A 26,535-nucleotide genomic window follows, 5' to 3' on the forward strand; every position below is an offset into this window, starting at 1 on the left:
TCAAAAACCATCACCAGGGCACACAACATATTTTTTTTTTGGGAAAGAGAGCCCTCAAAAATGTTGGTAATATAAACAATACTCATAAGTCATCACAAATACACCACACCAACAATGTCTGAAACACAACAGAAAGTACCAGAAAACAAGGGTGCTGACTCCACTAAAAAGAAGCAACCCCGCTGGATTTTGCACTACAACTCGCTTAGTGCAACATTGTGGTTTGTGGTGCTCAGTAATACCATTTATTTCACTGCGTTTTATGGCCAGCCGCAATTCTTCACCTCGACTTCCCGGTTATTAACAGTGATCCAATGTTTCGCAGCCGTCGAAATATACAATTCTTTGGTTGGCAACGTCCGTGCGCCACTATTCACCACCATCGCCCAAGTGTCCTCCCGGCTTTTGGTAGTGCTTGGGGTATTCACGGTGCTTCCTAATTCTGAAATTAATTACGGCTTCGCTTATGTGACATTATCCATTGCTTGGTCGATCACAGAAATTGTTAGATACTCGTTCTATGCCATTAATATCGAGACTGGTGGGAACGCCCCAGATTTCTTGGTGTGGTTGAGATACTCAACTTTCATCCCGTTGTACCCATTGGGGATCTCCAGTGAATGTTGGATCATTTATAATTCATTAACCGACGCTGATAATGTTGTTGGTGTTTGGTACAAATGGTTCTTCATTGGATCTCTTCTCACATATGTTCCAGGCTCTTATGTTCTTTTCACATACATGTTGAATCTGAGAAAGAAGGTCATGAAGTCTTTGAAGGAACAATCCGATAAAAAGAAGAAATGATCAGTAGTATGCCTATAAGAAGTTTCTTTGCTTTTACAAATAATTCAATGGTCTTATATTATGGTTGTAAATATAGAAGTTACTAATAATAGCTGATCCTATAGATTCACAATTTTAGAAATCACTTAAATACTGGATATTAGCGTCAGTATAAATTAATATATATATATTAAATCTATTGTAATCAACAAAAGGAAAAAAAAAAGAAAAAAAAAAAAGAGAATCTTCTTTTAGATGTTCCATAATTTAAATATTTCTCGAGCGATACTTCATCTTTTCAATCCTTGCTTTCAAATTTATCGTGACTTCGTTTGCCCGTTTCCACTCCTCATCATTATCCGTATTTAATCCCGTTGGTCTTGGATCATTTCTAAATGACAGAGACTTATTTCGAGAAATACCAGTGTTTTCCTTCTCTTCAATTGTGAGTTTCCCTACCCCAGTATTTATATCGTTGGCCAATGATTTAGTATTTGACGGTAAACCAGACTCTTGATTTGGTGAATGATTTGATGGAGGAGTTGGTGAATGACTTGGCCTTGAATGTTGCTTTGAAAATGCTATTGGTTGACCAAAACCCCCGCCACTCTTGGTCATAATCCCCAAGGTACTATTTCTTTTACTCTTATCTAGATTAGAAAATTTGGGTGTCGAAGAAAAGTTCATTGCTAATTGAGATGTCGAAGGCATGCTCATTCTTGATATGCTGTTTTTTGATTTCTGCAATTGCGAATATTTTTCTTGCAAGTCAAACAATGTTTGTTGCGACTTTTCATAATCAACTATCAATCTAGATATTTGGGTATCCTTGGATTTTAATTTCAAATTTATCCCCGTGGTTTCGTCCACAAGTTGTTGATACCTCAATTTGAAGGATTCCATTTCAGTTTGCAAGAGCTTTTTCTCTTGACTAGAAATTTCTAGAGAATTCTGTAATTCCTGTTTTTGCTTTACCCACGATTGTTTTTCAGTGCGTAGTTGCTCCAATTCTTTCAATTCCTCAACACTTATCGCGCTAAAGTTACTGTTGAATGCCACATTTTCCAATTTGCTTGTCAATGACGATCCATTATGTGATTTATTGATCACCATGGAAGTCAACCCCCTGCTTGATTTTAAACTAACGTCATTTCTTTTCAAAGGAGAGCTAGCTTCTCTTTTACTCGGTATGCTCGCCATATTTTTCTTTTTCAACCCACTCTCGATACCAACTGTTGGCGGGGGAGATATCTTATCAATAGATAGCCGAGGGTTTCCACTCAAGGGATTCCTGGATGGTGGTTTTTTACCAACAGGTTTTCCGGTTGGTGCTCTCTTAGCAGCATTATTACTGACCGCGGAAGTTGGCTTCACGCTAACTTCAGCTTTTTCAAAGAATTCTTTGATTTTTTTCCGTTTTATATCGTCAAATTTGTCCATATATTGATTTAAAGGTCTTTCACCAACTACTTTCATCAAGGTACCAATAGTTTCTTGAGCAGCATTACGAACTGGGGCCTGACTATCTGCTGAGGTCTTAATGGATTGATTCATTATCATCTCTATTTCACCTTGGGTAGGAATGACTGGAGTTTTCAGCAAACATTTAGTGAGAAACTTATGGACTTCCTCTTTTACTTTGGGGATTTTGCTCTTTTGTAATACACCAATGGTATCCTCTAATGTTATCGATAAAGATGAATATTTAAACATTGTATCCAATAAATTCAATAGAGGATCAAGAACTTGAGGTTTCTTTTCTTTGGTTCTCTCTAAAACTGGAACGAAAATTAACGGTAAGTATTTGTTAAAATCCAGTCTCAAACCTTTAGCCAAACTATCAGTAATTTCTGCTGCCAATTGCACCACCTGCAAGTTAACATCCTTCATACACTTGGCCATGGTTTTAATGAATTCAGAATAATCATCTAATTTATACTTCAACTCCTTGAATAATGGCTGGATCTCTTCTAATATTTCCTTTCTTTCTTTCCATTTGCTGGATTTAATTTGGATTGGTAAAGAGGCCGGGATCTTCGATAATACATCAGTTGGCGCCACCAAATCAAATGGATCAGCCTCGGAAGACCCACTTTCTGTCATATTTACATCGTCATCATCTTGATTCTCACCATTTCCTTTATTATTGTTTTGATTCTGATATCTTGATAATTGTTCTTGCTGAGATCTTAACAATCTGGTCTGTTGAGGTCTAACATCACCCAATTTTTCAAATTCCGCGGACAATTCTTTTTGTTGCACGACTTTCAAATCATTGAGAAGCAAAGCCTCTATTGATTTCCCCATCCATTTATACAATTCGATGGCAATATTAGTGGCCTCAATTCTAACTTTCTTATCGGCATGAGAAAATAATTTTGGTAAATGAGGCAAAATAAATTTAGGATCGATTGTGTTTGTACCGAAACTCTTTAGAAGCTCATATAATGCATTCGCAGTACCTGCTACGAGCTTTGGTAGTCTATGTTTTAAATAAGGCGTGATTTCTTCGATGACGGGCGTCGGCTCATCCAATTCAATCAATAAATGCAATGCTTCAATTGTCTTCAGCTTCGACCCGGCTCTAGAAGATGCCAACCCTTTCTCAACCAATGGAGCAACCACTTGCGAACGGATTTTCAAGCAAGCATTTGGTCCACAATATTGAAGGAAGTTGTTAATCACCGCGATACCTGATTCTTGCGCGACGACATTGGAATCACCAGCAATTTTCTTAAAGAGCGAAGGGTTAGATAAGTAGGCAGCAAAGCAAGTGTCATTTTCTCCTGCTGATTTGGCAAAATTATCCAGAAGCTCGTCGTACGCCCCTAGACGGACTTTCCAGATCTGCTGATGTTAGTGATTTGAGCACAAATATGATCAACAAAGAAGTACATATCTATATATGAATATATTCAAACGAAGCCAAAATAAATGATAGAAAAATGACCTACCTTATGGACCAATCTATCTTCGAGAGGCAATTTTGAATAATCTTCCTCTGTCGACATTGTTCTTTTTATTATATTTGCTATTAATCAAATCGTATCCAATTGTACCGTACATAACAAATCTTCTCATTTTTTTTTGGAGGTAAAGAAAAAAAAAAATGTAAACAAAGTCACATGAGCACCGTTGACACGGTTCATATACACACGTAAGAGGAAAACCTCTTCGATATAACCTTTATATTCTGCTGTTTTTCTTGTTTTTTTTTATCTAATGATGATTTAGCAAGACATCTATAATTTTTTTGGCTTCCATATTTGCCAAAAGTATGCGGTTCAAAGCATTGGTGAAGCCCTCTAAGCTGATTGTCGCGTTATCGCTGGCCAACCTTACTGCTTCATTTCGTAGTTCAAGAAGATAAATAATCTTTTCTGTCAGTAGCACAGCCCTGACATTTTTTCCATCAAGCCTAAGAATTTCACTAATCTGCCTCATGTACCCTGAAAATTTATAGAGACTCTTGATAATAGTAATACGGGTTAGTAGATCAAGTCTTAATGTTTGATATCCGGGATCCGGGAGAGAAAGCGATAAATATAGGTTCAATAATGCAATTCCAAGCACATTATTGAATTGGTCGATACCGACAAAATATTCATTGTCAATATTAGAATCTTCCGGTACATGATTGATGAAAAATAAAGATTTTGTTGATGATGATTTGAAAATTGAAGAATTGGATAGAGGATGAACTTTAAGATTCGAATCCCCCGGGATTGGAAATAAGAAATTAAAGTTGGAAAAATCATTCAACGTTATTGGATCTTCCTGGTAAAAATCATCCCTGATGTCAACATAGGTGACATCATCATTTAACGAAATTACATGGGATTCTTGATCATAATCCCATACATCTGATCTATCGATTGCATAGGTATGTGTTCGCTGTACCTCTAAGCTGAAATCGAAATGAAGGATTTTGTCATAGATACAATTGATAGTATTCATATAACTTTCAAGGACCTCATGTGCTTTTGTTTCAACACCAACCACCTTTTTTTCTGACAATATTATGAAATTAACATTCACTTTGCTGTCAACGCTAGATTTCCCCATGGCGAAATAAGTCTCCAAGTCCTTTGTTCCTGCAAGATTTCCTTTTTGAAAAAACGATAGTTCATCACTGAAGAAGCTATTAATAATGAGTTGGGTGATGAAATAAGGAAGATCATTACTATTGATAGTTTCCATGGTATGATACAACACCGCGAAATTTTGGAACGGATCAGTATATATTGCGTCTGATTCCCCAAGAAATAGTCTAATTTCGTATAATTGGTTTTCTCTGATCGATTTAGCATACTGATAGTCTCCAATTTCTTCAATATACGGATTGTTAATTAGCAGAAACCTATAGCCTTGGAAATTTAGATCTAGCTGACCAAGCTTGTAGTCAAGCTGGACCTGAGTGGCTTCTGCCAAGTCGAGGAACTTGAATTTATCATAAGAAGTAATAAAAATGGGGATTTCAAAGTGTATATCCCGGATAGGGTCCTCGGAGAGGAAATTGGATATCTTGAGGATATAATCAGTTTCCGAGAGTGGTGTTTGAAACTTGAGGATCATCCATGATGCAATGATAGCACAACATGAAACAGCAGATAGCAAGAAGGAAATATTGCCCCCTATCCAAGAGCACTTTAGATTCGAGAGCATTTATAACATGGAAAAAAACTAGCACTAGATATTCACAGTATTGAAATAGTTAATATCATCTGATTTTAAGATAAAATGCCAAAATTGCTGTTTCATCCGATGTAAAATTTTCTGATGTGTTCGGAACGATACCAAAACAGCGGGTCTTTTGAAAGAGATACAATATCAAGATTTGATATTAGCAAATATTTGGAGATGAAAAAAACGGTAGAGAGGAAGCTCATGTGTGGTTTCATAACCGACAGTTAAATATTGTAACGATTCAATGCAAATCCAAAAGAAATGATCATCGAATTTTACTCTCGATCTGGGAATTTATCTGGTTTCAGTAAACCAAACAAAGAAGTTGCGGAAGATCAAGTAAGTTTGGGAACAATAGCAAGAAATCCTTCACATCATAGCAGAAGAATTTGAAAGATATCATATGTGAATTCAGACAAGGCTATTAATATACTTTGGGCCGTATTTGGATATTGTTCTATGAGAAGTCTTCAGATTCTATCAGTACTCACCTAACTGCGAGGGTATTATAGCTAAAAAGCCACCACAGTGAAATTACCCATAGTTGAAAAAACTATGTGAAGGCAAATTAAGAAAAAAAAAGGTTTGTCTATATTTTGTTTCCAATCCTTAGAAAAGCTTTGAGAAATACATCATTTTCCCAAAATTGAGCCCTTCGAGACAATCCTCTAATCTAATTGAACAAAATAGAAAATCTATACACTGAAATATCTCATTTAGTGGGTCAAAAAGTTTCCGAAACAACAAAGAATGCAAGAGTGGAGGATTATACCTAGGATGACACTATATTAACACACAGACCCCGAAATCCAGAAGAAATTTTCCAAAAAATTGGCCTATCAACTCACGAGTTCCTGTACGGGAATATAAGCTGATTTCTCATATATTATATATTTATCTTCTTCTTCTTTCTAATAATTGAGCCATAAATCATTCAATACCTCGGCGTGTTGTCGTAGATAATTTGAATCACCCACAACTGGGGCTTTACTTTTCACTAACACGGTGTCATACATAAATCTTAGTGATATCCCATCCTCTGGGACACTTTATAACTGGGCCTGGCCCTGTTGTAAGTTCCCTTGATGCTGGAACTATCAAGCGGGTCTCACATTATATGCGTACTGCTCCTGGTTGGGATGGATGATCATGCCAGCACTAGTTTTTTCAGAATTACTCATCGTTTACCACGTTATATTGGTACCAAGCATCCTGAAGCTAATATACCAACCATTGAAGTGTCCACTTATGGAAGTCTTCCTATTAGCGAGTTCATTAGTACATCTTTGATGTTGATGTATATTATCAAATACTATTTTTTTTTTTTTTGAGTATCACAAACTCTTCAGATTTTACCAGTGGTATATTTTCTAGTTCTTCAGCCAACAGCTCCTCTAGCATCTGTGTTCCACTTTCTGACTACTTGTTTCTCATTAGTCGTGGTACTTATGAAAACAGTGACGGCGGCACTAATGATTCATCTGGAGTGTTTTTCAGCTCAGCCACTGCCATTTTCATAGTGATTATTGGCGCCACTGATGCCTGAATAAAATGAATCCTCCTATGGTATGCTTAATAATCTGTACAATTACCACCTTTTACTGGAGCTCACACTTTTTTATTTTTATTAACTTTTTTATTATAATCAACTTTTTTAATTTTATAGATTCCTTAAATAGACAACAACTCCAATTATATTTTTTTCTCTTCTTTTCTTAGTAGGAATTAGTCATGTCACACTTGAATCATGTACGTACATTGCAAGGATGAGAACTACTTATATCGGCTTTGCTAATGTTAAGTACTCGGAAAAAAATAAATTACAATGTCAAGAAAGAATAATTGCTAGCATTATTGATGTGCCAAGATCAACGGACTATCTGTGCTCCATCTTTTGTCAAATTTCATTAGGATCAACATTCACGCATACTAAAACACACACACATATATATGGCAATAACAAGGTCTGTAACAATAAGAATACATATAAAAATGTAATTTCCTGAGGGGTGATTCCTTGATAGGTAAACAAGCTGCCGTAAATAGTGAAAGCATTAAAAGGAAAAATTAACGAAGAGGTGTCCCAACAATATACACATGTTTCAATTCCTGGGAGATATTTGATAAAATACAAGCACAGAGTCGTACTTGATAATTCGTCATCATGATGGAAAAAATGGAACTCTACATTCGCAAATATCCAATTTCAGGAACGGTTATTCGTAATATCACCGCAAGTAGACCAATAGCGTCTTTATTAAATTTAATATCTTCATTTTGAAAGGAGATTGGGACATTTACTATTTTCCAGTATAATAATATCCTCCATTATGGATAGTCCTATTTTGGCTTTGCATAAAATTAAACAACAATAAAACTCCGCAAAATCCAAAAAATTTCCAAGAATCGGTCTCTAGACCCTAGATACAGTGTATTGGAACAACTGCAGAGATATGCCCTCATGTTAATAATATAGTATAATATCTTCATTTAATTTATTGTTATAATCGTTGGTTTATTAGTGGTCATCAAGAACACTAGTGTCGGAGATATCTAGCAATCTTCCGTGGGTAACGCTTTATGAAACTTTGGGTCTTTCACCCAAAAAAAAAAAGATTCTTTCCACTTTACCAGAAGAGGATTCGTTGGAAAAGGGGAGCAGAAAGTTTCGATTCGGAAGCAAGGACTTTGCTCATTATGATCATAAATGACATACAAATAATTCCAATATGGCACCAATTATTTGAATTTCAGAGTATTTTATATTATAACCATAATCAACAACAACTAACATATTTTTATACTCAGAACAGACATCAAAAATGCTTTTATCCAAGATCTTGCAAATCAAAATCCTTACTATGCTTGCTCAATCTTATCCTCTTGGGTCATTAGAAGGTCAAGTAGCCTTAAAGAATAAAGGGAAAACAAGCCCAGAATCTCCCGTCTCCAAAAACAAAGCAAGCAAGAATAAATCGCCTGCTGTTATTGATGCTGAGAAACAAAATGGCGCAACAACAGCTTCTTCAAATACCTCTGGGAAACAAAATGATGAAACAACCAATAAAGGCGCCCTATTAAAGTCTAATGACAAAACAACTAACAGTGGAACCTCTGCAGACTCTCCAACTAAAGCTAACCTGGATGGGCAATCTCCATCATCAACTTCTAAATCGATTAAATCTAAAGCATTGAGCGGTGCTGAAAATGCTGGTGAGCTTGCTGTTGCTGGTGGTGCTATTGCTGCGTTGGCAGACCAATTTGTATCCGCTGATTCTGATTTCGCCGATATCGCCACCTCTGCTTCTGCTGCGGTCTCATCGAGTGCTTGCGTTCCATCAGCCGAGAACTTGTGTCCAGTTGATGGTGGTACCTATACTGATAGCGAGAATGATACCTATAATTCTCTTGGTCTGTTGATCAGTTATGCCAGTGATACTGTCAGTGATACTGCCACTGACTCTGCCATTGCTACTGCCACTACTGCTATCTGAATGTAATCATCGTTTATGAAATAGAATCATGATTTTTGTTTAAAATACCTTTTTTTCCATCTTTTTTTTTGTTTGCTTTTTGCTTTTTAAGTGATCAAGATGCTTGGGCGCTTATTATTATTGCTTGGTGTTGAATATGTGTTGAAGCTTAACCAACAAATCTATTTCATCTAAAACACCAACAAAGAAGTGAATAACCAATAAATGTATATATATATATATATATTCAAAAGATCCTCATTGGGAAGCAACTATACACGTGACCAACCATCGTCAAACGAAACCAAAAAAAAAAAAAAAATTCCTCTGTTAACGATGCTGATGAAGACGATGGTGAGGAAGGCGGTTAAATAACGATGAACTCCCATAGCGAAGAAGAACAGAGGATGATCCTGGTAGAGGACCCGGCTCTCCGAGAACAGATCTACGTCCACACGGTTTATAATGAGATTGCTCCACACTTCTCGCATACCAGATACAAGCAGTGGCCAATAGTCGAGGAATTCCTTAAGAGCAGAACCCTTGGGTCAATAGGTTTAGACGTGGGCTGTGGTAATGGCAAGTATTTGGGGGCTAACAAAAACGTGTATATCATTGGTAGTGATCGATCTGATCAACTTGTGAATCTCGCTTATACAAATAACTCGAAAATACAGAGTTTCTCGGACACTCTTGTGGCCGATGGGTTGAAACTTCCGCATTTTGGAAATCTGTTTGATTTTGTGATTTCCATTGCGGTAATTCACCATTTCTCGACTCCTGAGAGACGGATCGAGGCAATCAAACACATTATCAGTAAATTGAATGTTGGAGGAGAGGCGCTTATTTACGTATGGGCCCTTGAACAGCAGAATTCTCGCAGAGGGTGGAAAGAAGGTATGCCCCAGGACATTTTAGTGCCATGGGTGCTCCAGAAAAATAAAAAAAAGAAGAATAGGAATGATGAAGATCAAGAAGGAACGCAGGAAGAGGAACCAGAAACCAAGATGAGATATTACCATTTGTATAAAAAGGGAGAGCTCGAGGAGAATGCCGAGGCTGCTGGTGCTGAAGTGGTTCGCAATGGATATGAGCGAGACAACTGGTGGGCTGTCATCAAGAGAAAGTAAATATATTATAATTATTATCAAATACAGAGTTGTTGTTGATTATGAGAAATCACCACTTCACACACGTGACCAGAACTTTTTTTTATTTTTATTTTGAACACTGGCATTAGTATTACAGTGAACTATGGTAGTTGCAATTGTAAGAATCAGCCATTCTCCCTAAGATTAATAATACTAATAATTACTGGAAATACTAGATAAATCACCTGGATAAACAAAAATTACCAATTTCATTGCATTTACTCTGGTTTCTTCTTCCTAATACAAACAATGAATGATGAAGACGATATAACCTCTCCATCATTAGAATCAGACCTCGATCTTTTGCCCTCGCAGCAACCCAAGTCAGTGCTACCCAAAGCTGCAGCAGTACTATCACTGATGGCATCTCCATATAGACCACAAGGATCACCCGCTCCATCATTGAGTCTTCAAGCATCGTCGTCGTCGCCGTCACGGCTTGCCAACTTAGTCAAAGTCATCAAGAAATATATCAGCTTTTTGGGTCCGGGAATCATGGTCTCGGTATCATTCATGGACCCAGGAAATTACTCGACATCAGTGACGGCTTCGAAGTTTCAATATAAATTGTTGTTCTCGATATTTGTTGCAAACATCATGGCGATTTTCCTCCAGCTGTTGTGCGCGAAACTCGGGGCGGTCACCGGGCTAGACTTGGCCCAGAATTGCAAGAAACACATTTCCAAAAAATGGAATCTCACCCTATATGTTCTAACCGAAGTGGCGATCATTGCCACCGACTTGGCAGAGGTCATTGGTACCGCGATCTCCCTCAATATCTTATTTGGCATTCCTTTATTTTTGGGGGTGGTGCTTACCATCATCGACGTGCTCATTGTGTTAATGGCGTATCGTCCTAATGGTCCAATGATTATCGTGAGGATCTTTGAAGCTTTTGTCAGCTGTCTTGTTCTCGGAACCGTGATTTGTTTTGCAGTGGAATTAGTAACGATATCGAACAATATCACCGTCAAAGAAATCATCAACGGGTTTTTACCTTCCAAAACCGTGATTGAAAACGATGGGCTTTATATTAGCCTTGCGATATTGGGGGCCACTGTGATGCCCCATTCATTATACTTAGGGTCAGGGCTTGTGCAACCTCGGTTGAAAGAGTACGATATTAAAATGGGCAACTACCTGGAAGAAGAACACCTGGAAGCTGACCCTGGCAAACATTACGTTCCTTCAATCGATGCTATCAACGAGACTATGGGGTATACAATAACCGAGCTTGTGGTATCGCTATTCACCGTTGCCCTTTTCGTTAATTCGGCAATTCTCATTATCGCCGCCGCAACGTTCAAGGACTCCAATACTCAAGAGACCGAGAACGCTGATTTATTCACGATTTACAATCTTCTTAGTGCTAATTTGTCACGGACTGCTGGGACGATCTTTGCCCTTGCCCTTTTATTTTCTGGACTTTCTGCAGGGGTGGTATGTACTTTGGCAGGACAAATGGTGTCAGAAGGGTTTCTTGATTGGACCATCACCCCATCATTAAGACGGACCATCACCAGATCCATTGCCATTGTTCCTTGTCTTGTGCTCTCGCTACTTTCTGGTAGAGAAGGGCTTTCTAATATTTTGAATTTCAGCCAAGTGGTGCTCAGTTTCTTGTTACCGATTGTTTCGGCACCACTTATTTACTTCACCAATAGTAAACGGATCATGAAGGTAGGTATCAGGAAGTCTTCAATGTACCACCAAAACCATGGTTCCGGCAACGAGATCCAGCTAGATTGTTTGAACAATCCTCTGTCACCAGGGGAAGTCATAGAATTCGATGAGTTGGATGACGATGAAGGGGATCAATTACTACAAAATAACCCCCAACAACAACAACAACAGATGATAGATGAACATGAGATTGTGGCCTATAAGGATATGTCCAACGGCACCATTACCAAGATGTTGTCAATAATAATATGGTTGTTCATTACGATATTGAACTTTTACTTGGTGTTCAGTTTGATGATGGGTAAAGATATTCCTTTATAGAATTTGTTTTCTTTATTCTTACTAATACATTAGTTCTTTTTTTCTTCTTATTCTTGAAAGGGAAGGCATATTTTTAGATCATTTATTAAAATGAAGATTGATGTAAGAAAAGGGTGAATATGGTTATTGTTCCCATAGATTACGTTTCAATATGGATTGGGAGGAGATATTTCATGTTATTTGGGAAAAGTTCTTGGATAATGACGTTGTATTGAAAGGGGAGTGTATCCTGGAAAAGTCCAACGTTCTAGAATTTGCCTACACTATTCTTTTGGGTGATATCTCTAAGAGCGTTGGGAAATTAAGAGGGCGATAGCGATAATGAGGACCAGTATGACGATAATTTATCAATGCTGGCTCTTTTTTTTTTTTTTATTTTTTGGAATATTATTCTTCGACAACTTTAAACACTCGTAGTTACACAATTTTCTTTAGGTTTAATCTTCTGAAAATGATTTTTCCATCCTTAAGGACGATGGTCACACTTTACTCTCGGGTAGTTTGGTGATGAGAAACTACTAGGATCCCCCATGCTATACAAGTTCTTCTTCACCATCAGCGTCTTTAGCTGGACAAGGCAATATCCCTAACAATAACTACTGAGTGAATGAATGTGTCTCAACTACAAAGATAATAAGAAAAATGACTAGTCAGAAACAGTAATGAATAGAAATGATAATTCAAACTATAATGCAAAAGAGATTTCGAAAAAAGAAATGAAAAAAAAAAATGCAAGCAAAGAGGATGGAATGGAATACTTGACATTGAAATGTCAAAATAATATTCGGGATATATAAGATATACCATAATCCCATAATAGATCCAATAACAAAAAAAAAAAAAAAGAAACCTATAATATATAATATCACCTAAAAGATCCTGAACAGAGGTAATATTCACCATGAGTGGTTGAAAAATCGTGTTGCTTTAATTGTCATTACTATTCTTCAGGTTCGCGTCACTGGCCTTTTCTTTCAACTTCTGGATCCCCAAGTTGTTTATTTTTGAACTTTGGATCATAGTAACCTGGACTCTTTGCCACCCCGCAGCCAATCAAATCACCCCATTCCATCAATTGGAAGATCAACGTCATGTTAGGAGAAATATCATTAGCTTTCTCTTTCACATAACTGTACGCCTCGGTGAGAATGAGTTTCTTGAGTTTCATAATATACGCCACCACCAACGATGCCGATCGACTGACCCCACACTGACAATGAATCAATACTTTCTGGTTTTTTCCCACCGCGTCCTCAATAACGTCGACGAGGAATCGTAGATCAAGACATAATTTCGAGGTATGACTCCAAGGAACGTAGTAATAATCAGGGATACCCAAGGAATCATCCCCATGGGATTTAATTCGTTCAAATACTCTACTATTGGATACCGATTTGAAAATCTTTGGGTTTTCATAGTCTTCGAATTTCGCTTGCGGGAAAGGATGCAACACTTCTTTTGCCACGTTGATGACCACGTCAAATTGTTTGATTTCTTTCAAGCTCGGACAAGAATATAAAAACAATTGGTGGTTATAGATATTTGCTGGTCCGTTAGGGTAGGCGTTCAATTTATCCTCGTCGAAATTATCATTCATCGTTAGTTTTGAGAAATCTTGAAGAATCGTTTGGGTAGAAAATGACGGGGTTGGGCCTTTAGTAGTTGTTACTTTATTCTCGGCACGGTAAATCACCGATGTCAAATCATTTTCACCATAATTCGAACTTTTATCACTTAGGATAGTTTTATCACTGTTTGCTGAGTATGAATCGTCGATATTATGAGACTTCATCATTGGGGTGGTGGGACTGGACTTGATTTCTAGCCCTCGAAGCATTGGGGGTTTATTACCGATGATGGTTGCCGATTGCAATGATGGGGAATACGGTTCTTGCAGACTGGGTATGGAAAGTGATAGCAGGGTTTTACGCCTAGTGAGGGTATGAGGACGAGCAGGGTTAGTTGGTTGTGAGAGAAGAGGATGATTATTACTATTACTATTATTATTTGTTGGCAACTTTATCGTTTGGTTCGAGATCTTTGAGTGGAGATTATTGTGGCTCAATTGGGTCCTGAGGCTCGCCACCTGTTTCGAGTTTTCTTTGAGTGATGATTTCTTGAATGGTAAAGCTGTCGATATGGGCGAAAACATGGAATCCCCCAGGATTTTATTATTATTAATGGTAACCTCAAAACAAAGATTGCTGCCCGTGAGTGGCGGAGGAGCCTCATCTACTGCTGCTGCTTCCTGATTGCTGATCCCGTTCAAGTTTAATGATAAATTCTTGGTATTTCGAAGTGGCCTGTTGGGATTTAAATTATTCAATGACTTTCGAGGCAACAATCGCGAATATTTGCCCACTCTGATATTATTATTTTGCATTTTTGTACCATAATCATCATCATCATCATCATCATCATCATCATCATCATCATTATCATCATCATCATCATCATCATCATCGTGATAATCATCGTCATCAAAAAATCTCCTTGATCCGGGACTGTCCTCCAAACTTTGGCCATCAACATCATCAACAAAAATAGACACTCCATTTGACATTTCCACGCTGGCACAAGAGGCTGTCGAGTTATTGTTCGATATCTGGTACATTTTCAGAGACTTCTCAAGCGACGACGAGAGAATTTCGGGAGCGGTACCGTATACTTCTAGTACCGAGGAAGATGGTGGCATGATGATTTATGGGGACAATGTCTTAACAAACAAAACTTTCTTCTTCTTTGCGGTGATCTTGTTTCTATTGATGAATATTCTCTTTATCTTAATGAATATCCTCTTTCTGTTCATGAAAATATATATATTATGTTATATTCGAAATGACAATACTTCAAACACACACAGCCAATCTTTCTTGAGAACGCTCAAAGGGTATTATTGGGGCAGTTTTCTAATCGAGAATATAATATTCCACGGGAAATATAATCAAACGAATGGTTGTTTGTTTGTTGGTTGGTTGGTTGGAGAAACACAGCTATATTATCTTTATCGTTATCTTCTTCAACAAATAATTAAAGATCTTCAATAAAAATTCTCTGCTCCCCCAAAAAAAAAAGCAAAAAAAACAAAAGCAGACAGAACAAACAAAATACAATGATAGAATATGTGCGGCCCTCCCAATAAACAGGCTCTTTTCCTATTAGTTGTGATTATCTATCTTCTGATCAGTGCTGGAAAAAGGGTTGCCAATATCGTTCATCGCTGGTGAACTGTGGCAGTTTTTGTGTGGGCAAAAGATTAAAAATAGAAAAATTCCCGGGTTGGAGGCCGGGTAATTTGGAATTACCATCGATTATCAATTATCATCATTCTACATTAACAATTATTATTATTATTATTACTATCAATTATTATATTATATAGAGACTAGTTATATCATATATTTATTTATTGCAAATTCTCACACTCTGCAACCAACTCATCCACCATCACCACCACATACCGGTTCTTCACCTTCTTATCGTCACCAAATTCATGGTTCTCCTTCATCACCCACTTCTCATCATCCATCGTCATGGTATTCAACAAACTCATAATATTCAAATAAAGATCCTTCATCACTGACTTTTGTTTTATCATCACCTCGTGGTACTTCTTATAACACACCATATCCACCACCGATTTCCCGCGTTTTGGATGGCCCACCAAGTATTGATACTTGGTGATGTATTGGTACAACGCTTCACACGCCCCTCTCACATCACCATTGTTCAATCTCCAAGAATACACCGTCTTGAAATGCTTGAGTCCCGTGGCAAGACTGGTATTGATCACCGTCAACGAAGCGGACAATGGGAAATTAAAATTGATAGAGTCGGCATTATCATACAAGATCTCGTCAACCTTGGTCATATCCCCAGGACTAAATGGATAAGTGATCAAGTTTTTCAAATCGTTCGATACAATAATACTGTCAACAAATTGTTTCAAATCGGCGTACCTAAGATTATTGGCCTCTTTGAAATCGGAGTAATTTTGCGAATTGGTGTCGAGTTGTTGAAGGGCCATAAACGCTTCATGGAAATTCTGCAATCCCAACGCGATTTGGAAATATAATGAATAGTATTGTCGCTTGGTAACATGGGGATTATCTTCCTCGATTTCGTGGGTTTCAAATTCCTTAATTGCCAATTTCACCAAACTGAGGGCGTAAGAATAATGATAAAGTTCATTAAACACTCTGGCTATAGTGTAATAGAATTGTGATAATTTGGAAATTTCGAGAAAATCACCAATGACATCGATGAATTTCTTTTCCTCGGTGGATGGTTGGTACTTGACAATCTTGGCCAGGTTGGCCAACAAAATTCTCATCGCTTTTGCCGGTTGGTTGGCGTTCAAATACGTCAAGCATTGGTATAGTTGGAAAACTGCCGACTCCTTATGAGTTTCGTAACCGGTAAAACTGTTCAAGATAATTTCTGAATTGTTGGTGATCGATAATTCATTCAACACCCCGTATAAAAACTTATCATCGACAACAAACGATAATAATCTCTTATTAGTGGCATGTGCGAGCTGGAAATGCTTCACCACCACTCGGTGAAATAATGAATCATAAGTATTACCGATATTCTCAATATTCAAACCATGTGAGTCCCCATTGAATTTTGTAGACAATGTCTTGAGTGCTAACCGGATCTTTTTAAATGACGTCAATGTTTTAGTCAAAATCAAACTCGAGGTTTGTTCATCGAATTTCAAGATCATGGTCATCAACAATAAGTCAAAATAAAGGGTTTCCATGATTTCAAGGGTTTGTTTGAAACTCCCCATGATTAGTAAACCAGGAACGATTCTCGATGGTTTTTGCAAAGTGATTTGTTGCAAATATTCCGAATTATTCACCATATACTGTTGGTAGTCTTTGGAAGATGGGTAATCGCACAAATAACCAATGATTTTGAACGCCACATCAACTGAATTCAAATCGTTCATCAACCCTTGCAAGGAGTCTTCAGAAATCTTCCCCTTCAAAGATCTATCAAAAATATATTCGGATTGTTCGATAACCGACCCCTGGAAATTTTCTAAAAGCAAACTCTTGAAATCGCCTAAAATGCTGGATGGTAAAGAATTTTTGAAATTCGTGATAATGTCCAAGAATTTCAAGATACTGTTATCGTTGTCGATCCCACTGATTTTTTTATATTGTGATTCTGGGTCGTTGGGGGTCGATAACAATGGTAATTGAGAAACTTGTTTATGTTTGTTGAAATATAATAATTCTGCGGCGTCATTGGTCCGAACTATAGAAAAATCTAATACTTTATTGACTACAACCATATTTTGCGACAGAATGAAACTCAATGATAAGGATTCGTGACAAATCTTCAAACATTCTTGGCATAATGATTCGAAATTCAGCCAGAGTTTCGTGATATCTTTAGTGTAATTTTTTGGGGAGCTGACCAATTTGACATTTTGACTAATGATCATCGTTACCTTTTCTTTTATCGGCAAATCCTCTGGGATATTATTATTATTGTTATTATTGGCATTGTTATTATATTTCGCTTCGAAAAACGCCAACGCGGTTTCGATTATTAACGGTGAATACACATTTGAGTCCAAGATTTTATTGATATAGTATTCTGAAGGATCCTGTTTTGGATCGATAACCTCGGGCAACGTTGCTGTGAGTTTAGATTTCACCCAATTAAAATCACCATTTTTAAAGATCGTTAACACTTGGTAAACTGACGAAGTATTACTTTTCAATAACACCATGATGTTCATCCAAATTTCTTGATTAGGATAGAAAAGCTTGTCCAAATTCAAGCACGATTTATCCATGATTTTGAATTGTTTCACAAGCCATACCGATTTACTATGGGAAATCAATGGGAGGTATTGGAATTGTGGTCCTAAATCTACCAATTGATTGGTACCATTGATCAATAACTTCCAAAGTTTGAATTGCCCTGTACCGATAGGTAAATAATTCATGAAATGTACTTCCGTGGCGGTTTTTGGAACCGTGACATTTTTATCTTGGGTGGTGGCACCCATCACGCTTAAAAGGCTAATTGGGCTGCCATCGCCAATCAATTTATGGCCTAATTCCACAGAATCGGTATCGATTTTCGTTTGGTTCAATAACGTGCCGCTAGATAACGACCATACTTTCAATTTTCTATTCAAGGTGATGGTGACCAAGTACTCGTGATTGACAACAAACGAATCCAACACGGTTTTCAAAGTATGGCCTGCGGGGATATTGTAATTAGTTTCATCTTCATCGTACGAGTTATTTCTCGCGATGGTTGGTAAAAACCTCCCGAATTTCCCAAGTTTCGAAGAGACGTACGAAGTATCAGAAAACAAAAACACCGTGACTTCTGATTTGACGGCGTCTCTACCACACTTGACGATCCCTCCGTCTTGGAGGAACACCAAGAACGAGAGTTCATCAATTGAATGCAAGTAATGAGGGGTTCTCACTTGGAAATCGTAAGGATCAGACACATAACACCAGTTTTCAACGTTACAAAGGTTGTTTTTCGTCGAGGATGCGAAATCCACGGTGACGTCGAAGCACAAAGTGGCCAAGATGCCACTTTCGGTGATCAAGTCAACCACGAGCAAGTTAGTAGCGGTGATTCTAAAGATATGACAATTCTGCTTGATTTTTTCTGGGAAATCGATTTGTAATGCGTTAACTGGCACGGTACAATCATTGATTAGCAATGGCGATAACACCAAAGACGTGGAATTATTGATGATCGACCATGATAAGCCATTGAAAGGTATGGCAGGATTAAGGACTTCTAAAGTCCCGGATTCTCCAGAGAGTTTGGTATGGAAGTATCTTTGCGGGTCGGCTTGGAGTTGTTGTTGTTTGGAAAGTTTCAAGAATTCTGAATCGTGGGGGATTTCCGACGATGGGATGGTGAGACGAACGGTTTTTATAAGATCTCCTCTGTTGATGGGAGTCTCTGACAACCCATTGATGGTGTCTCTGTACGAAGATTTCCCCATTATCTCGATGGATATGGGAATGTAAACTGAAGGAAAGGGTTGTTTTGATATAAAATTTGGATTTTTGGTGGAAAAAAAACCAAATTTACCCGGTGGACGATGAATATTAACTATTATATCAACTATTATCCATTATATCATCTATTATCCACTACATCATCCGTCATCTACGCTTCTCCAATCTGCTCACAATTTATCAAACAACATTTATTAATAACTAAGAACTATTACATTCCTGGCACCCCTGGCGGTCCTTCTTTCAAAGATGACCGGCCAGCTTTCAACAACTCATCACATAACAACAAGTTGCTAGCAATCCCCACCGCCCCAGTGATGGCGTTTCTCAACACTCTAAATGAGTCCCAAATCCCTTCGACTTCCGGGTCAAACGGTTCGCCAGACTCCAAATCAATCCCCACCACTCTGCCTTCCAAAATATCGTCTTGACAGCTGGAAATCACCTCCAAGGCATCGAAACCAGCGTTAGTGATTAAAGTCTTTGGAACCACGAGCAATGCTTCGGCAAACGCTTGCACCCCGGTCTTGGTTTTCCCCTTGGTCAACTTGGACAAATTCTCGGTCAAGTTGTTGTTGGCAGACAAAAAGAACGCCCCGGCCCCCGGCACCAACGACTCATCCTTTATGGCGTTGGCCACCGCCCTGAGCCCATCTCTGACGGCGTCTTGGGTTTGTTTCAACACGTGTTGGGTGGCCCCTTTAATAAGAATACTCACCGATTTAGGATCCTTGTTTTCGGTGACATAAGTGAACTTCTCTTCGCCAATGGTTTGTTCCCAGACTTTACCAGAATAACCCAACACTTTGGCACTGAGGTCATCGACAGAGTTTTGGGCTTCCCCACCGGTGACCAATTGCAATCTTTCCATATTACGTCTCTTGGCTCTTCTCAAGGCAAGAATGTTGTGCTTTGCCAAAACATCGAGCGACATTGGGTCAATCCCCTTTTGGTTGATGATCACAAACCCTTTATCACTGTCCAATCCACAAACCTCGTTCTTCAAATCGACAATCTTTCTCAATTTATCATCGACGAATTTTCGTTCACTTTCCACCAATTTGGCACGTTGTTCGGCAGACGAGTAATAGAAACCAGAGTTGACTTCTGTCTTTTCGTATTCCAAACTGACGTTCAAGATCAACACATACGCGTTGTTCACCACTTTTGGCATATCAGGATGTCTGGCCCCGTGGTCCAACACCAACCCTTTGATGAATTTGGTCTGGTACGCAGTTTCATGTTGTTGGGTCATGATTTCCACCATATGTAGATCAATCTTCTTTGGATCCTCAGGGTCTCTCACTGATAACACTGCATCAGTGACAATTGGGGTCAACACTTCGCTCAATCTCCCATTAACCTTGGTTGACAATGACGATCTGGCCACTTGCAAAAGGGTTTCCCTGTCCAATTCGCTGGCCAATCTCTTTTGTTGGAACTTGTTCAAGTACTCAAGGGTTTCTTTTCTAGCAATTTCAAACCCATCAGTGATGATTCGTGGGTGGACCCCTTCGGTGATGAACCGTTCGGCTTGTTTGAGTAATTCACCCACTAACAACACCACGGTGGTGGTCCCATCGCCGGTGATTTCGTCTTGCGCAGTGGCGGCTCTGGCAATCATTACCGCAGTAGGGTGTTGGATTTGCATCTCTGATAATAACACTTTACCGTCCTTGGTTAACTTGATCGATCCTGACCCGTCCACCAACATCTTGAGGGTCCCTTTTGGTCCAAGATTCGACGCCAACACGCTCTGCAACCCTTGCGCCGCGGCAGAGTTCACCTGGAGGGCCTGGGCTCTTCTTATTGATTCAGCCTTTGGATTGAGCAATTGAATTGACGACATGATATATATATATATATAAATACAATCTGTCTGGATATTATAACTATATAACGATGAATTCGATCTGTTTTTTTTTTTAGTTTTTCACCACAAAAATAATTTCGCCGCTGGGAAAAAAAAAAAAATTCGTTGTTTGTTGATGTAAAAGTTACCCGGCTGATAGCTGTTATCTTTATATATAACGAAGTTGCTGGTAAAACTGGCGACAATTGTCGATCGTTATCAATAAGTAGGAAGAAATGATTCAATTGTAGGGATATCAAGGGAACAGGATAAAAATAAAGAAATAAATAAAATGGAAACGAAAAACACAATAAACAAAATTGATAAAGGGGAAAATAAAATAAAATAAAATAAAAAAAAATAAAGAAAAAAAAAAAAACCAAATTTAGAACGACGATAATAATAATAAAAAGAAACACAATCGATCAGTATTTGACCGATCGTAGATAAGGAAGTGCAAACTCTGGATAGAATAAAACCGTGTCCACAATTGTAAAAGTTCTAAAGCAAACTAGAATTAAATAGACTTTAACGATATGCAAACAAATTAGAAGTATAAAACCAGCAGATAATATGAAGAGAAATAAGACACAATGGACGAGCAAAGCCACAAAATATAGAAAAATCAACCAGCATCAAGCATAAAGAACAACAAAATCAGCGGATTTAACAAGACAACTTGCAGCAAAACTTTCTCACAAACGTACTCCATACAATCCATCGGAGTTTCAGTAACAAAAAACAGCAACTCAAATCATTTATCCTGATCATTTAGAAACATTCCTATTTTTTTTTTTTTTTTTTGCATTACCATCACTATTTGTAAACATAATCTACCACAACTTGCAAGCATAATTAATAATCACTATCCACTGAGGGCGCCTTGGAAAATCACACCAACTGATCATACAAAATCTTGATCCATGGCTGACGGAACTTATTCTTACTAATTACCAGATCCAAAAGTCTGAGCCAATTCATCTTCTCGTACTGCGAATCAGCAACAAATTCAATGGTTTCCCCATTCATGAACTTGATCTTGAACCCTTGATGCATAATGATCTCCTCACTCAACCGTCGATTATTCTTGCTATTGTTATTACTAGTGGTCCCCGCAATGTAGTTTTTCTTGATATTCGACGAAATCAACCCCACCGCTTTGATCAAATTGATCTTCGCTCTGGTTTTTTTAGAAAACTCATTGTGGGCGATCAAATCGGTACCGTTCAACGTAAACCATCGGCGTTTCAAGTAATTGCAATCACCACCTTCTTGCGATAAGAACCCTTCGTAATTCACTTGCAATTGCTTTTGATACTCTTTCACCGCTTCGTAAGCGATATGGATACTTGGTGGGAACACTTCGTTGATCTTGCTCCGGGGAATGTATAACATTTGTAATTCGAGTTTGCCAATTCGGTAAGGCTGACGCTTTTTCACTTGATGGTTGCGTTCTTCATAAGTTTCCCATTCGTTGAAACAGGTGACGTCGAAATTACAGGCTTTGCCAGTGATCAACGGCTCGTATTGGGCAAAATCCACATAAGCTCTAGCAAACGACCCGTCTTTCGCCATCTTGGTATCCCAAGGATCGGTCTTGTCGATCTTTGATACCAACCGTTTCCTGGTCTTGTAAATGGTTTTATGACCCAACAAACCTCCAAGCACCCGCTTCCGCACGGGGTACTTCTCGGTGATCTCGATCAATTTCTCGGTCCCCTCATATTCATACGACGCTTTCAACGTCAAGATGAACTCCAAATTATCGCTGACCGTCAATTCAAATTCTTGGTTGATGCTGGTATTGGTATGCAAATCCACTTCAGGAGTGGAAATACAGTGGATCCCATTATCCAAAATCAACGAGAATTTGGCATTGTGGGCATCGACCGCCGGTAAGTCTAAGTTCTTTAATCCAACGATTCTAACGTACAATCTACCTTGATCGTCCTTTGGCAAGTTGATATCGTAATAATTCTGTTCATCTTCAAGAATCGGTTCGGGTGGTTGCTGGAATGATGATGGTGGGTGCCCAGAATATTTAGGATCTCTGCCGCTGATCGAGGTACTGATGGAACTTCCATCATGGATCGATCCGCATAATGATTGACCACGTTTACTAGAGGCAGAAATACGGTGTAATTTTGGGGCGGTGATTTGTCGTTCGTAAATCGAGCCAGAAGTCGAAGAAAACCTAAATGGTTGCTGCTGCTGTTGTTGTCTATCATCGGAATTTATAGAAGCCACTCGGTCCCCAACTTTCTGTTGCTGTTGTTGTTGTTGTTGTAATTCTTTGAGAGCTCCTGACTTTCTTTTTCTAACGTTGATCTCTTTACCAAAACTGTTTCTTGCACTGACATAATTCGAGGTGGCTCCACTACCCCCACTGGTTTTCCTGCTGCGTGCACTTTGTGATCCATTGGAAACTTTGATTTCCCGTTGTTGGGGTTTACTAACGATCCCTTGATAAATATGAGGTTTCTTGCTGTTGAAAATCTCGTTAGGGATCTTTTGTTTGCCGTACTCTTCAGGGCCATCGATCATTTTTTCGTCCAATTTCGCAACGATCAATTCATTTTTACTGATTCTTGTGGTATACCCTCGCACCACTTGCTCTTCATCATCTTGTAAATCTTCAAACCTTGAGAGTTCTTGGGTGAATTCTTGTTCGAAATCAGCGTTCCCGAAATGTTGTTCTGGCAATAACGGTTGAGGGATCTTGGATAACTCGTCCTTGATATGATCCAACATCCCATCTTCCTCTTCATCATCATCTTCAGGACCCATGATTTCTACATCCTCATTGTCGTCATCTTCTTCTTCATCGTCGTCGATATCTTCACCATCACTGTTGCCACGATCAATAGTATCGTTGATGAAATTACCCCCGACCCTTCCATTGCGATCGGTGGTAATGCTATCGTCGATATTATTATTATTATTATCATTATTATGATTTTGATTTTGATGATTTTGGTACTTCTTGGAACCGGTACCACTACGAAGACTGATTTTTCTTTTGGTCTTCAACATTTTCTTGATTTCCACCGAGTTCATACTAGGAGAGCTCTTCATACTTTGACTTCTAATAGTACTGGCCTTTTGATGTTGGTGGTTATTATTATTTTCTGATTCCTTATGTTTCATGTTGGCCCAGATGTTGAGGACATCTTCAGAAGACGATAACGAATCTTGGGTTGGCGATCTTGGGAACAGTGGCTTATCAAACACCGGCTTATTAGGTTTATCGAAATCATGCTTATTGGAGAAGATCTTGGTGGTCTTAGAAGTGGCCCCAGAGTTAGAAACTCCTTTGGTGGTCATTGCAATCCCGCTCTTGGTGGCGTATTCATTGGTCTTTGATAACAAAGTGTCCAATACACTGTTGGTGAGTCTTGTTGGGGCTAACGATCTGTGACTATCGTCTGCAACAGTTTGCGACGAAGTGTTTTTTGGGTCTAACCCTGGCATGAATGACGAATTCACCAGTTGTTGTTGTTGTTCTTTTTCTTTCTTCAATTGCATCAACTTGAGGGTGAAATTCGACGCAGTGGAGTCGTTGGATACTTCATTTACTCGTGAATCGTCATTAGGGGTGGTGTTGGCATCTTTATTTGATTCAATAAATACCGATTCAGAAAACGGTTTGAACGCCTCTTGATCGTCTTGTTTGATAGAAATATCTTGATTTCTGAGCCTTTCGAATGAATCATCAATTTGATTCTGCAGTGGTTCTTCTTGTTGTTCTTGCATGATTTGATCTTCGGAAACTTCTTCTTCTTCTTCTTGTGGATCATCCATCGGTATTCCATTACCAGACAAATCTTCTTCTTCGTCGATTTTGTTGAAACTTGGGGTTATCGGAGGGTTAAACGATGCATAAAACCCAGAATGGTCCATGGTAGATTCGCCTAACGGAGTGACACTGGACCCAATGGAACTAAGTCTACTTTCTGGTTTGCCGACTTTACCACTAGATTGGGTCGACGAGATAGTTGGGTCGGTGATTTCGATATCTTCGAAAATATCTTTAGATTTGTGAGCCCCAGAAATGTGCTTTGAATCATTCATATAATCGCCAATGGTGAATTCATCTTTGGAAGATTCTTCCTCTTCTCCAACTTTGGAAGATTCGATTTCTTGGGGTTGAGAAACTTTTTTCACCGCATTGGGACGTTTGATCGAGTCACGATTGGCAGTGAACGCATTATTGACATTTTGTCTGACGCTATTCAAAATCACATCGTCGTAATATTTCTCACTGCTATTGGAGACAATACGGTGGTTATTGTGGTTTCTGTACCGTTCGTATAGGTTGTGGTTTTCCTTGATGATGGTTGATGGGGTTCTATCTGGAGGCAACACCGAGTCCAAGGTATCTTCCAAATGGCTCATGTTTTTTCTTTTGGAAGGAGAAGAAGTAGAATTGAAATCAAACCGGTTGACGGTGGCATTTGAATCATTGATGAGGTCATCCAACGTGTAATCTCTGGCAGTGGTGGCGGTGGTCCTATTCTCATTGATGTTTAAATCTTGCAATTTGCCATCGATTTCCATCGATTGATCACTATCGATTAATTCACCATCGTTTTTGATGTAATTTTCCTTTTTCATCCGAAGTTTTGGAATGGCGATCGAGGTTGGAGGGTAGACTTCTGAGACATTACCATTTTCAAACGAGTCGAGATTATCATATAATTCGACTTCGCTATATTGATTACTGAGATCCTGGTTATTACTATTATTATTATTATTATTATTATTGGTATTATTGGTATTATTGTGGAGACCCTGGCCATTATTGTTGAGATTATAAAATCTTAAATCCTGTTGTAAAGACTCGGATTGCGGCAAGGTCTGGGGCATTGGAGGCAAGGGTTTAGGATGATCTGAGTGCATTGTTGTTGTTGTCCCAGAGTTTGTCAAGTTGGGTTTCCAAGTCGATTGGAAGTTTGTGGTGGTGGTGGCTATTTTGGACGACGAGTTGGAAGACAGGATCCCACTATCGACGGAATTGGAGTTTCTAAGGGAATACTCGTCTTCGCTGCTGAGTTTGTCGTATTCGACCACCACTGGAGAGTTTTCGAAACAGACTTTTTTATCAGAATTAGGTTCACCAGTCATCTTTCGCACGCTGAGCGACGATTTCAACGGGAATGGGGAGTTTTCGTTATTGACGTTGTCGGATGGGGAGTAAATGTTGTCTTCGGGGATAGACTCAAACAACAACGATTTGCTTCTGTTGGTAGAGGAGGGTTGTTGACCATTTGTGATGTCTAAAAGGAGGAGGTTGTTAGTAATAGTGATTTAAGAGACAGATGATGAACAAAACCGACCAAAGAGAGAAAAGAGAAAAAAAAAAAAAAGAGGTAGAATAGATATATTAGAGAAGGGAATGCGGTGTTCGTGTTCCAGTACATACCAGACATCACCTGGGACAGAGATCCCTCTGTTATATGGTCCATTATTGCTGAGTGAGTGACACTGGGGACTGATATATCAGCGCAAGAAAGAGCGATTGGTTTGTTGGTTGATATTTATTTATTATTATTTACTGGCGGTGATTT

At 38.6% G+C, this 26,535-nt stretch overlaps 11 protein-coding genes across 11 annotated transcripts; 5 read left to right on the forward strand and 6 right to left on the reverse strand. All coding sequences in view use genetic code 12, as the record gives it.

The window, feature by feature from the left end:
• Positions 1-114: 114 nt before the first annotated feature.
• On the forward strand, positions 115-807 carry PHS1 (enoyl-CoA hydratase PHS1; the record flags this gene model as incomplete). The annotated part of the gene is made up of 1 exon (XM_064994606.1): positions 115-807. The coding sequence occupies one exon, from the start codon at positions 115-117 to the stop codon at positions 805-807; it is 693 nt and encodes a 230-aa protein (XP_064850678.1).
• A 246-nt stretch (positions 808-1,053) lies between these two features.
• Positions 1,054-3,797, reverse strand: STU2 (Stu2p; the record flags this gene model as incomplete). Its single annotated transcript, XM_064994607.1, has 2 exons — positions 1,054-3,633; positions 3,741-3,797. The coding sequence occupies 2 exons, from the start codon at positions 3,795-3,797 to the stop codon at positions 1,054-1,056; spliced, it is 2,637 nt and encodes an 878-aa protein (XP_064850679.1).
• A 208-nt stretch (positions 3,798-4,005) lies between these two features.
• On the reverse strand, positions 4,006-5,451 carry DASC09_010050 (uncharacterized protein; the record flags this gene model as incomplete). The annotated part of the gene is made up of 1 exon (XM_064994608.1): positions 4,006-5,451. One exon carries the CDS (start codon positions 5,449-5,451, stop codon positions 4,006-4,008), a length of 1,446 nt encoding a protein of 481 aa, XP_064850680.1.
• Positions 5,452-6,611: 1,160 nt separating this feature from the next.
• DASC09_010060 (uncharacterized protein) lies at positions 6,612-7,018 on the forward strand (the record flags this gene model as incomplete). The annotated part of the gene is made up of 2 exons (XM_064994609.1): positions 6,612-6,769; positions 6,805-7,018. The coding sequence occupies 2 exons, from the start codon at positions 6,612-6,614 to the stop codon at positions 7,016-7,018; spliced, it is 372 nt and encodes a 123-aa protein (XP_064850681.1).
• Positions 7,019-8,294: 1,276 nt separating this feature from the next.
• On the forward strand, positions 8,295-8,966 carry DASC09_010070 (uncharacterized protein; the record flags this gene model as incomplete). The annotated part of the gene is made up of 1 exon (XM_064994610.1): positions 8,295-8,966. The coding sequence occupies one exon, from the start codon at positions 8,295-8,297 to the stop codon at positions 8,964-8,966; it is 672 nt and encodes a 223-aa protein (XP_064850682.1).
• A 356-nt stretch (positions 8,967-9,322) lies between these two features.
• On the forward strand, positions 9,323-10,075 carry TRM9 (tRNA (carboxymethyluridine(34)-5-O)-methyltransferase; the record flags this gene model as incomplete). Its single annotated transcript, XM_064994611.1, has 1 exon — positions 9,323-10,075. The coding sequence occupies one exon, from the start codon at positions 9,323-9,325 to the stop codon at positions 10,073-10,075; it is 753 nt and encodes a 250-aa protein (XP_064850683.1).
• Positions 10,076-10,345: 270 nt separating this feature from the next.
• On the forward strand, positions 10,346-12,100 carry SMF2 (divalent metal ion transporter SMF2; the record flags this gene model as incomplete). Its single annotated transcript, XM_064994612.1, has 1 exon — positions 10,346-12,100. One exon carries the CDS (start codon positions 10,346-10,348, stop codon positions 12,098-12,100), a length of 1,755 nt encoding a protein of 584 aa, XP_064850684.1.
• Positions 12,101-13,058: 958 nt separating this feature from the next.
• Positions 13,059-14,795, reverse strand: DASC09_010100 (dual specificity protein phosphatase family protein; the record flags this gene model as incomplete). The annotated part of the gene is made up of 1 exon (XM_064994613.1): positions 13,059-14,795. The coding sequence occupies one exon, from the start codon at positions 14,793-14,795 to the stop codon at positions 13,059-13,061; it is 1,737 nt and encodes a 578-aa protein (XP_064850685.1).
• Positions 14,796-15,506: 711 nt separating this feature from the next.
• Positions 15,507-19,100, reverse strand: NUP120 (Nup120p; the record flags this gene model as incomplete). Its single annotated transcript, XM_064994614.1, has 1 exon — positions 15,507-19,100. One exon carries the CDS (start codon positions 19,098-19,100, stop codon positions 15,507-15,509), a length of 3,594 nt encoding a protein of 1,197 aa, XP_064850686.1.
• Positions 19,101-19,327: 227 nt separating this feature from the next.
• Positions 19,328-20,965, reverse strand: CCT6 (chaperonin-containing T-complex subunit CCT6; the record flags this gene model as incomplete). The annotated part of the gene is made up of 1 exon (XM_064994615.1): positions 19,328-20,965. The coding sequence occupies one exon, from the start codon at positions 20,963-20,965 to the stop codon at positions 19,328-19,330; it is 1,638 nt and encodes a 545-aa protein (XP_064850687.1).
• Positions 20,966-21,859: 894 nt separating this feature from the next.
• On the reverse strand, positions 21,860-26,433 carry BUD4 (Bud4p; the record flags this gene model as incomplete). The annotated part of the gene is made up of 2 exons (XM_064994616.1): positions 21,860-26,244; positions 26,391-26,433. 2 exons carry the CDS (start codon positions 26,431-26,433, stop codon positions 21,860-21,862), a joined length of 4,428 nt encoding a protein of 1,475 aa, XP_064850688.1.
• Between the last annotated feature and the right edge of the window lie 102 nt (positions 26,434-26,535).

Source organism: Saccharomycopsis crataegensis (assembly GCF_037102585.1).
Source record: "Saccharomycopsis crataegensis DNA, jcf7180000000073, whole genome shotgun sequence".
Classification (NCBI taxonomy): Eukaryota; Fungi; Ascomycota; class Saccharomycetes; order Ascoideales; family Saccharomycopsidaceae; genus Saccharomycopsis; species Saccharomycopsis crataegensis.